At 46.8% G+C, this 12532-nt stretch overlaps 1 protein-coding gene across 2 annotated transcripts in view; it reads right to left on the reverse strand.

Annotated features, from left to right (window-relative positions):
* RSPH14 (radial spoke head 14 homolog) overlaps positions 1-12532 on the reverse strand; it is a 170996-nt gene that overhangs the window by 135801 nt on the left and 22663 nt on the right. For both annotated transcript variants that reach the window (XM_074206431.1, XM_074206432.1), the window contains one exon: positions 12095-12213. In XM_074206431.1, coding sequence (XP_074062532.1) covers positions 12095-12213 — 119 coding nt within the window. The remainder of the gene's footprint in view (positions 1-12094; positions 12214-12532) is intronic.

The raw sequence follows: 12532 nt of genomic DNA on the forward strand, positions 1-12532 counted from the left end.
CCCTGCTACCCAAATGTCCAAGCCTCTTCTCATGAATAACCCCATCTCCATGCTAAGGATCCTCCTCCCAGATTTTTCCCCCTTTCAGTACTCATGGAAAGTCACATTCCTTCTGCCCCAAACAGTCTAGCGCAGGAAGACTCTTCCCCTTAGTCCTCACCACCACTTCCAGGTCTTCACCCACTCTGTCCAATCCATTCACTGACACCAACACATCCATCTAGTTTGTCAAGTATAGTAGTTTTCTACCCCAACTGCTACCCTTTACCCTTGGAGACCTCAATATATTGACAGGGATGTCCCTTAGAATACCCTGGCCTTCCAGTCTACCAACTTCAATTTCCACAACCTACAATGTCTCAGACTCAAAAAGAGCTGGAAGGGTCTTTGGAGGTCATCCAATCAAAGCCATCCCAAAACAAGAATCCCCTTTGCACTATGTTCAAATATGTAATCATCAAGCCTTTGTTTAGAGACTTACACAGACTAGAAACTTCACTGCCTCCCTTGGCAGAGGTCAGACAAATCATTAAGAAGTTTCTCTTGACAGCCTCTTTGCAACCTGCACACAGTTCCTAATTCAGCCCCCTGAGGGAAATAGTCTAGACCTTCAAAATGGCAGCCCTTCACCTCTTTAAAGGCCTCTAGCATGGCCCCCCAGTCTTTTCTTCTCCAGGCAAAACATGATGATCCTCTTGTATCATCATCTCAAATTCCTTCCTTATGCTGGTTACCTCCCTCTGGATATTCTCCACTTTGTCAATGTCCTTCTTTAAATCTGAGCCCACAAACTTGAACATGATACTCCAACACAGGGTGACCAGAATGGAATCATCATTTTCCTAATCCCAGACACTATGCCTCTCTTACCATATTATTTCCTTGACTTGCCCATCACTCTCAATTTCAAACTGTCTGACCTCAAGCCCCTATTCCAAATTTCTGTCTCTCCCAAGGCTTGGTCCCAATTCCTTTTCTTCTTCTCTAGCCATACTCTCTCTTGGTGATCTCATTGGTTGAATTATTTTCTTGCAAATACCTTCTAAATTTCTATGTCTAGTCCTAGTCTCTTTGATGAACTTCAACCCTATATCACTAGCATTCTGCTAAGTATTTCCAATTGATTGTCCTACTGCTCTATCAAACTCATCATCTTTCCCCCATAACAACCCTCTTCTCATTTTTCTGTTTTGTGATGGGGACCCCAGCCTTGCAGGTTCAAAACCAAGGTGAACATGCTCTCTGACAGGAATGGCATCTTAGCAAATGCAGCCTAATTGTTGCTATCTTGGTTAAGATTTTGTTACCTTTCCTGGCTCCTATTTTCATGCCTGGACCCACAGTAGAGGGCCTCCCCACCACCTGGGTCCACAGTAGAGGGTCTCCCCACCCTGGGCCCACAGTGGAAAGCCTCCCCCCTGAAGTCCTCTAGTCTTCCAGTCTCTAAGCCAGCCTGTGCTTGCTTTTGAAGCTTCCAGGCTGGTGTCTTCTGAGGCTATGGGAGCTGAAAGGCCCTCATGCACTGAGTTTCCCTGGCTGGGTTCCCCCCATAGTGCCCCCCAAGTTCCTTGTTTTCTCTTCACTTCTCAATAGTTATTAGATCTGTTATTCTTTTATCTTTTTCTGGAGAATATCTTTAAGAATTGGGCTGCTCTGCTCCCAGGCATTCTTGTCTCCTCCTCCTCCTCCTCCTCCCTTTCCAGAACCAATAAGTGGCCAAATACTAACTCCACATCTCCTTTCCCATTCACCCTCTTCACTCTACTCACAAGGCAACGACCCTGGCACTAGAAAAATGTGGAACTCTTTTGATTCTTTGCAGCTCTTAAATAGCCACTTTTCTCTTGCTGGCTGAGGCACTGAACCACATCAAAGAAAATGCTTCCCGACCCCCACCCCCCCACCCCGCACTGGTGGTCCTCAGGACTCAAGAACTGAAACTAGCCTATAGCTCAACATTGGACCACTGGCCCTGAAAGCCTCAAACAGTCACTAGGGGTCTTTTCCTATCAATTCACTCTAGTGCAAAGCCAACAACCAGCTCTGGAGATCAGAGCAGTGATCCTGGATCTCAGCTCTAAGCCATAGGCTAAGTCACTTTCTTTCTAAGGTCTTCAAATTTCATTCTCTGGAGAGTCACAGAATGTTCGAGTTACAAGGGACTTTACACAGAGGCCCAGCTCAGTGAAGCAGTCTTGCCATGGTTGCATATTGGGACAGAGTTGGAACTGCAGCTTTTGATTCTAAGATCAAAACTTTCTCTTCTCAAACACTACAATGAGAGGGCTAGGCTGCAGAAGTGATCTCAAAGGTCCCCGTTCTTCCTCAAAATTACATGAGTAACTCTAAGATCCTTTCTAAAATCGAATGCTACTCATGGACTTATTTCAGCACAAAAAACAATATTATTTTTACAGAATTTAATTTAAATATCTTAGAAATTTTCTGAGGTTAGAAAAGGAATTCTTGGTCACATTTTGTAGATGAGGACCTTGAAGTTCAAAGAGGGAAGAGACTTACTCATGGTCACAGAACTGCTAAGACTGGACTTGAACCTGATCCTCTTGACTCCAGACCCAATGCCCTTCCCAACAAGGTAGCCTCCTTTAAAATCATCAATACTGCCAAAGGGGCTGATAAAGATATTTCACTAGTCTCTCTTTGCCTCTCTCCATCTCTTTGCCCTTTTCAGATGCCCTGGGTTTGAGTCCCAGATCTGCCTCTAACTCAATGGTCAAATCACTCTAGTCCAGTTCTTAAATCCATTGGGCCTCCATGTTCTAACCAATATCATCTCTTGAGTATTTTATGGTTTCTACATAGAATTGTTCCCATAAATACCACATGAACTATATAATTGCAAGTCTTCTTGACCCCATTTTACCAAAGAGGCAACTGAAGCTCAAAAGAGTTTAGTGGCTTCCCTCAGATCCCATATCAAGTGGGTGTGAAGTCAAAGGTTCAAAGCTACAGATTTCAATTTCAAAACTAGTGTTCTTACAAATTAAAAATCTTCATCATCACTGCCAACCTCATCATCATGGTCATTGCATTATCATCATCATCACTGTACTTTTGTTTATTTTGATTTGTCTTTAAAATTGAGCTGTCTTGTTTGTAAAAAAAATATTTTTATTTTTATCATCTAAAAATAATTCTCCAGCACAGGAATGAGTCCAAGCTTTTCATCAGTCATCAAGCCATCTTTCTTCTCATCCCTTGCTGACAGCCCATTGAGAGTGAAGTGCAATGGAGAACATCTCAGGACTAGCCTTGCCTCTTCTTGCTGAGTATTCTTCCATAACCAATATAGCTTTACTTCAAAGTCTTCCCTCTTCCTAGCAACTCCATCCAGTTTCAGATTATAGAATATAGAAAAGAATAGAATATTCTAATAGAATACACATTTTCTTGTTCCTTCCATTTTTATTATAAGCAACCATCAAAAAGATTAATAATCAAATCAACAGAACAAGGAATAAAATTTTATATAAACCCTTAGCATTTAACAGAGTAGAGCCAAATAAATGAACAGCAAAACAAAACAAAACTGAATCTATTCAATGTCCCTTTTCACAGAAACTCTTTAACAATATGTAGCTTGTTCTCTTATATGGATATACAGTGGTAGTTATAACTGATACATTTTCAATAGTGAATGGGCGGGGCAGGGGGAGTCATTCTCATCTTCTACTGATACCTTCCCCAATGTTTGGGAGGTGACCCTGGGTTCCAGAAGTCACTGATAAAAGAATATGAATTTTTATGGACCCTTCCATGCTGAAGAGGAAAGGCTATTATGGGTCCATCCTTCAGGAATCAGCCTCACTAAGTACAGAGAAGCTCACCACTAAGGGCAGGGTCACTCAGCAACGACTTTTTCAACCCCAACAATCCAGAGCAATGGAGAGGGAGCACCCACAATAACTGAAGTCAGAGGTCATTCAAAGTATCAAAGGTGATAATTCCTGTTTCTATCACCCCATTTCAAAGGATTCTGGTTCTCTCCACCATCTCACTGCCACCCTCAGATAACCAAAAGGCAACACTCCCTGACATAGACCTCTTCTATTCTTCATCCATCCTCCACACAGCCACCAATGTCATTCACCCCAGCTCAACAACTTCCAGTGGCTCTCTATGGCCTCCAGGATTCACTGCAAACTCCTCTGTCTACTTTTCCAGGGCTTCCTATGCTCTGTGATCCAGCCCCACAGACCCGCTGGCTGCTCCAGAGTACTGCACTCCCATCTCCCACCTCTGGACCTCTGCCTGGACTGTGCTCATGCCAAAAATGTCCTCCCTCCTTACTGAAGCCCTTAGAATCCCTTTTTTCTTACAGATGTCACTTTCTGTATAAAGATTTACCCCACCCCCAACTGCTGGTGCCCCCTTCTCCTTCTACTCATTTTGTATATAGTATGTATATAGTATGTACCTCTTTGTAAACATGTTGTCTCCTCATTAGAATGGAAGCCCATCAAGGGCAAGGGCTGGTTCCCTCTTGTCTCTGTATTTCCAGCCCTTTGCCCAGGGCCTGTCACCAAGGAAGGATTCAATAAACAATCATTGACTGACTGGCTGACTAATGATGAGACTGGCTTTCCAGCGTGGCTCCCAGAAACTTGTCTCCTATTGTTAGAAACACCCCCCACCAAGAACACAGAAAAAAAGGAGCAGCATATAAAACAAGGGGCTTGCCCAATCTAGCCTGGGCATCTCCTCTCTTCTCTCTACCTCTCATTTGATGGCTATAGCAGTTATCATCTCTATGAATAGGACTCCCAGGATCTAATCTATCCAACCCTGTTCTCTTCCCTGGATGTCTCGAAGACATCTCTAACTCAATATGTCAAAACAAAACTTGCTACCTTCCCTTCATCATGCATCCCTCTTCTAAAGTTCCCTCTCTGTTGAGGGCCCAACAGCCTTCTACTCAGCGATGAACATTCTCCCTCCTGGCCGTACCCCTCACATCCCAGGGACTCGGAGCTCCTGCAGATCATCATCCTAAATACATTCCTTATCCCCTACCACCCAATTCTTCAATCCCATCTCCCTCAACTCTCCCATCCCAAAGTTTCAACCTAACTCCACACAGTCCTTGCATTGTGCCCTCTGGAATACCTGTGCCATAGGCAACAAACTTCCTTCATCTTAAGTCTTTTCCTCTCACTCCTTCCATCTACTAGTTCTTACTGAAACTGGCTTTCCCTTTGATAACACAGCCTCCCTGGCCACCCTTTCCAGTACTGGCTGCACCTTCACTCATTCTCTTAGGTGCATAGGTTGAGGCAGAGCAGGAGAGAGGAGTGGAATACTTGCTCCCATTACTTTTTCCTAGTTCTCCCCCACTGCTAGCCCTTGGTAAGCCCTATTTCTTTGAGGTTCATGACATTCATATCTCTACTACCCAATCAAAATCCTGAAAGCTGCTGTCTATAGAACTCTTCTCCATTCTGCCCTTCCTTCCTCAATAATTCAATGGCTCACAATTTTTCTCTCCTTCCCCCACTCCAGTTCTCCTACTAGGGGACATATATATATACATATATATATATATATATGTATATATATGGGACTTCAATACATATATATATATATATACTGACTCTTCCTCAAACTCTCTAACCACTTAATTCTTCAATCTACTCACCTCACTGAAGAGCTACTGTTCTCCCCCATAACAGTCACATACAAAGAGAGTTAAACCCACAAATGTACCATATACAAATGCCCATATACAACCATAATATTCTCTCTCTCTCTATCTCTACAGATCCCTCCTCTTCATCACACCATGACCTCCAGTCCCTTGCCATATCAATTCTTTCTCTTGGCCATGTCCCCTGCCCTAGCCACTCTCTGACTCTTCCTCAAACTCTCTAACCACTTAATTCTTCAATCTACTCACCTCACTGAAGAGCTACTGTTCTCCCCCATAACAGTCACATACAAAGAGAGTTAAACCCACAAATGTTAAACCCACAAATGTACCATATACAAATGCCCATATACAACCATAATACCTCACTGAAGAGCTCTCTCTCTCTATCTCTACAGATCCCTCCCTCCTCTTCATCACACCATGACCTCCAGTCCCTTGCCATATCATTCTTTCTCTTGGCCATGTCCCCTTCTCTCTCTCTATCTCTACAGATCCCTCCTCTTCATCACACCATGACCTCCAGTCCCTTGCCATATCAATTCTTTCTCTTGGCCATGTCCCCTGCCCTAGCCACTCTCTGACTCTTCCTCAAACTCTCTAACCACTTAATTCTTCAATCTACTCACCTCACTGAAGAGCTACTGTTCTCCCCCATAACAGTCACATACAAAGAGAGTTAAACCCACAAATGTACCATATACAAATGCCCATATACAACCATAATATTCTCTCTCTCTCTATCTCTACAGATCCCTCCTCTTCATCACACCATGACCTCCAGTCCCTTGCCATATCAGTTCTTTCTCTTGGCCATGTCCCCTGCCCTAGCCACTCTCTCCTCTTCTCCCCATCTTGACCCCCTTAGTGAACCAATGCAACTCTACACTGTCCTCCTCCCTTGACTCCTTGGCCCCCTCATCATTTCAATGATTCACCCAGCCAAGTCTTTGCTTTGGATCAGTCCCACCATTACTTGCCTTCATACCTACAAACTGTGCTATTAATCAAAAGTGGAGAAAATTGCTCAGTTGTTCTCACTGAGTCCATGACAAGTTTATGTTATCCAACATCAAGCAAGCCCTCGTGCCACTAAGCCAGTACTGCTCTCCTTGCCTTATAAGCTATCCTACTTGCCATCTAGGTTCTTCCAAACCTTTTCATTCTTTCCCAAACCTGTGATGGCTCCTCCCCATCAGTCAACTGAGAACCTTGAGAACCTCATGTTTTACAGGAAAAAAATGGAGGCTATTTACCAAGAGCTCCCTCTTCTCCCCTTTTCCTTATCTCTGATTACTCAAGTGCCTCAGATATGTCCATGTCTCCCCCACCCTCAAAAACCCTCACTTAACTATCATGCCATTTCTCATCTAATCTTTGCAACTCAGTTCTTTCAAAAGCCAGTCTATAATCAGAACCTCCATTTTCTCTTCTCTTGCTCTTTTTTCAACCCTTTACAATCTGGCATCTGACGTAGTATTCCACCCATTCTGTTTTCTCCAAAGTTACCAATGATCTCCTATTGACAAATCCATTGGCCTCATTCTCCTTGACCTCTTGCGGCCTTGGACACTGTGGGTCACTCTCTCCTCCTTGGTCCTCTCTTCTCTCTAGGTTTTTAGGACAACTCTCTTTTTCTCCTGGTTCTCCTTCTTCCTCTTGACCTTGGTTCCTTCTCTGTCTCCTTTGCCAGATGCTTCTCCTGATCATGTCTTCCAACCTATGAGTCCCTCAGGGCTCTGTCTTGGGTCCTCTTCTCTACTCCCTCTATACTACTTCACTGGTCATTTTATAAGTTCCCAAAGATTTAATTACCATCTTTTTGCTGAGAGTTCTCAAATCTACTTTTCCTGCCCCAAACTCTCTTCTGTTTTATAATCTCAGATAGACATCCTGAAGTGAATGCCTAATAGACATCTTAAATTCATGTTTTAAACTTAAATATCCAAAAGAGAACTCATTATCTTTATCAACCCTCCCCTGGCGGGGGGGGGGGGGGGGGGGGGCATCATCCTCCCAGCCCCTCAGGTTCACAACCTAACAAGGACTCATCCTGAACTCCTCATTCTCTCTCCACACCTTTCACCCTTATCCAAGCTGTTGCCAAAGCCTGAGGTTTATATTTTCACATCATCTCTCCAATATGCCCTTTTCTCTCCTCTGACCCTGTCCTCACTCTAGTATAGACCTCCAGACCACCCCCTATTCAGTCTGATCATGCCACCCATACCACCCCAACCCCCCAACTCAATTAATTCCAGGGGCTTCCTAGGTTCTTTTATCACCTAGCTCTCCCATTAGATTGTGAACTCCTTGTGGATAGGGACTCTTTGGCCTCTTTTCCTGTTCCCAGCACTTAGTAGCACAAAGGCTAATCTAATTAAGTGTTTATTGCTTACTTGTTTGATCCTTGCCTCAATCCCATGCCCCTATCACTTCACTGCTCAGGCTGGAAAGTTCTCCACCTTCTAGCTCCACCCCACTTCTTCAGCCCTTAGCCTACCTGATGTACATAAGAAGGGAGATCATTCTGACTAGACCCTTTTCAGCCCTCACATCACAGAGTCCTTCAGACTCTGGTTAGATGACGGTCATCACACATAAGGCCATAGCCTGGGGGAGAGGACAAGGGCCCCAGCTCCCACTTCAGCAGGCTAGCACCCCTGCCCTAAGCCTCTTGCCATGCCCCAGTGGCACTTTCCCAGAGGAAATTGTTCTCAAAGGAACAATTCAGAAGTAGGCAGGGGAATGATAGGAGAAGACTTCTCAGAAGTGGCAAAACTAGACCTGAAGCAAAAAGTGGTTATTTCAGGGAAGACTCTGCTAGGTCCCAACTCTGGATAAAACAAGATATTCAAGGACTTCCTGTAGAAAGTGCCAGCTGGTCCAGGACACTAGGGAAGACACGAGGTTTAGAGGTTTAGAGAAGTCCCAGTGACCACCTTCCTCTAGCACTTAGCCCCTGCCTGACCTTGGCTGCTACCAAGGAGAGGTAGCCAGTGACAAGGGGAGTGGTGAGGCAGAGGCTGGGCAACATGGGCCACGGAGAAAAATTGCAGGCAGCAGTTGAAGGCACTCTCTGCCTACAGGACCACCAGATCCCGAGCTGGTCTCCCTTCACCTGGGGAGCTGCGGGTCCTGTCTTGTACTCCAATCATGAGTCCAGTCACACTGGGTAGCTCAGCTCCAGGCCCACCATCCATTGGCTGGCTGCTTTGCCTGATGCCCCTCAGGCCTTGTCATGGAAGCTGCCCCCATCTTTAGGGAACAGTCACCGTTCCTAATTTTTCTCTCCTTGAACCAGAACAACCACCCCCTCAGAAGATCTCCCTTCTTGCTTTAATGAAGAGCCAGTTCCTCTTGATGACTCTGCCTGAACCTTCTTTTGACCGGGGCCACCATTCTCTCCTTTTACTCTAGTCTGGGATAAAGAGGAAGCCCATCTTCTCCCTAAAAGCACCCAGGCTTGCAACCCTGAGTCAACCTCCCCTGCCCTCTCACCCTCCAGAGATAATCCATTGCCAAATCTCCATTCACCATTTCTGCCTTCCCATACATCTCTCCATTCAAATAGCCCCTCCCAAAATCCAGATCCTCCTTACCTCTTATCTGGACTACTAAAGTCACCAGTGACCATGTCAGGTCCTGCCACCCCCAATGAGTGGACTCTAGGAACTCCCTCCCTTCAATATGCCACTTCAGGCTCTTCATGCCAGGGCCCATTCTTACCTTTCCAGTTTTCTTATCTTTTACTCCCTTCTAGGACCCAGATACATCGCATTGGGCTACTGGTTATTCCATCTCTCACCTTCAGGCTCTGCCCCTCCTAAAAGCCTCTTCCTCCTCCTCCTCCTCCTCCTCCCCTCTGCCTGCCTTTTAAGTTTCTCTGGCTTCCCAGGGAAGCCTCCCAGAGAAGTAAAAATCCAAACCACCACTTGGTTTTCACATTTAAAACATTCTGCTCAGAAAAAAAGGCTCTGCTCTGGTGCATAGAATGCTCTGGCACCCTGTCAGCCTCTCTCTCCTTTTCAGAGATAAAGCAGAAGAGACAGGCAGGCTACTGGGAGGACCAGCTCTGGTATACACTGGGGGGGGGGGCACCCCTCAAGGCTCTAAACACTCTCTGCTAAGTACTTTATATTTACCTTCTACAAGTTTTGTATTCATGTACAGATGTGTATCAGCCAGGGAGGAGGGCCAGGTAATAAAGGGCTTCAATGCCAAACAGCATTTCTGGATTTAACTTTGTTTTAGTTGTTTGTTTTTTTTTGTTGTGTCTTTTTTTTTTAGGATTTTGCAAGGCTATGGAGTTAAGTGGCTTGCCCAAGGCCACACATCTAGGTAATTAATAAGTATCTGAGGCTGAATTTGAACTCAGGTCCTCCTGACTCCAGGGCCTGTGCTCTATCCACTGTGCCACCTAGCCACCCCCAAACAGCATTTCTGTACCTGATTCTAGAGGTGATAGGGAGCCACTGGAGTTATTGAGTGAGGAGGTGAAGGGCAGGGTCAGATCTACATCTTAGGAAAATCACTTTGGTGACTGAATAGAGGATAGACTGGATTGGGGAGAGACTTGAGGCAGGCAGACCCCACCCCCTCAAGCAAGCCATGACAAGAATCCAGATGTGAAATGCTAAAAACCTACCCCTGAGAGGCAGCCACCTCCAAGGAGAGATTCTGCAAAGATGACATAAACAGGCCTTGGCACCAGCTTGGGGGGCAGAGGGAAGGAGGGAGATAATGAGGAATCTAGGCCTCTGAGGGAAGGAGTCGGGAGAACTGAGAAAGGTAGGACCTTCCACAGTAATAGGCTTTGGAGGGGAAACTGTGAAGAGACAATCTTTCCCTTGTAAGTGCAGGCCTTGGCTCACAAAGGGCTAGAGACCCTGGACAGGAGAGGCTGCCCTCTTGATGACCCTCCTCTCCAGCCGCCTCCACCATCTTCCCAGCCAGACATGGCGCCCTGACTCTTCTCCTTCCCCACACCCTCCCAGAGGATCAAGGTCAGACCCCTCCACGTGGCACTCTGCCTCTCACTCCCCTGGGAGCCCTCTACTGCCATTCGGCCCAGCCCATCTGCTGTTCCCCAAATTCCATTTCCTGCCTCTGGATCTTGGGCCAGTCAGGCCTGGTTAGATCACACTCCCTCCTCCCCTCTGCCTCTTGGTGGTCAAGGACTTATGAAACTTTACAAAGATCATCTCATTTTACCCTCACAGTCACCCTGGCAGTGGGTGCTACTCTTATACCCAGTTTACAGATGAAGAAACTGAGGCAGGTGGTGGCTAAGTGACTGACCCACAGTTGCCCAGCCAGGTGGGGTCTGGCAGACCTTGATCTCAGGCCTTCTTGACTCCAGGCCCAGTGCTCTCATACAGCTTTTGGTTCTGGGATCCCCCGTCCTCCAGTTACCTTGTATTTCCTTCTGTCTGGCCAGAGACAGCTGCTGGATGGCATTAGGCACCAAAGTGGCAGGGTGGCTAGAGTGCCTCAGACCCTTACCACCTAGGTGCCCCAAGGTAAGTCACCTTCTCTCAGCATGCCTCAGTTTCTTCATTGGTAAAATCAAGATCACTGGATGGAAGAGGATCTCACTCCTCTTTGTCCAGACACCAACATTCCAGGGACCCAGAGCACACCCTCACCCAAGGGAAGGCAGCGGGGGGGGGGCTCAGCCACTGCCAAGCTCAGGAAAGCCGAGGCCGTTTCCTTCCCAACACAATTCGTCACGTGGTCCTCTTGGAATCCTGGCCCCAGTTGGCTGTGTGGTCCTGCCTGTACCTTAGGCTCTTTGTCAACAAAATGAGATCCCAAGCCTTACACCCCCAACTTCAAGGGTGCCTCTGAGGAAATGGCTTTAAAGCCCTAATAGGGGAGAAATAACAGTTCTGTCACGAATGAGATAAAATGGTGGAAACAAGGCCAAGAATGTACAGAAAGGCCCAATAAGTGCAGATCGGGGGTCTCACTTTGTTGGCTTTTGTCTTAGGAGGTGGGGTAGAGTTTGGCTGGTTTAGAATATGGTCCAGGAGTCTCTGCCCTTCCCATGAGGATCACCCTTCTGGGTGGCTCTCCAGGAATCCCAACAGCGGCCTGCAACGCATCTTGAAGACAAGCAGGCCAAGCATCAGTGAGTCCTCAAACTTGATTAAAGGCCTCCTGCAGGCCCTGCTCCCAGGGACTTTCATTCTAATTGAGGGCAGCAGGAGGGGCACAGTGTGCAAAGCAGGAAACCAGGGAGGAATGTGAGGAAAGCCAAGCGTTGGCCCACCCTCTCTGCGGGCATCCACAAGGTCAAGGAAGACTCCCAGACAAGGCACCACACCCCGGGCAGTCACAGAACATGAGGCTGCGCTGCCACCTTTAAAGAATGCTCTCCCTACCACATCCAACATCAAATGGAACAAAACCCCACCAGGGTCCTACCTGTGGGCACCTGGGCCAGGCTCCGGTAGGTCAGGTGCAAGAATGTGCGGCAGGTCAGATCAGGATCATCCAGGATCTTGAAGAGCGCTATGATGACGTTGTGCTTTATAAAGCCTTCTCTAGAGAACAAAGATGGGCTTCAGGACCGCAACAGCAACGGGCGCCAAACTGATAACTACTACCAGGCAGTCCACCTTCCTAGAAGGCTCCCAGATGCCACTGCTGCTGGGCGGTCTGGGCCTGGCCCAAAGGGCTCACCAACTAAGGCCATTCCACTCAAATGAGACCCGGGGAGAGATGAAATACACAGGTAAATAGACACCCATGTACCCAGGTATGTATGCAGAGCAGTGGGGCAGGGAGAGATGGGGTGAGGAGAGGATGGGGGGAGAAGGGGAAGAGATAAGCAGAGAGGGAAGGGGAGAAGAGGGGGAGAGG

This window comes from Macrotis lagotis, chromosome X (genome assembly GCF_037893015.1).
Source record: "Macrotis lagotis isolate mMagLag1 chromosome X, bilby.v1.9.chrom.fasta, whole genome shotgun sequence".
NCBI classification, from domain to species: domain Eukaryota; kingdom Metazoa; phylum Chordata; class Mammalia; order Peramelemorphia; family Peramelidae; genus Macrotis; species Macrotis lagotis.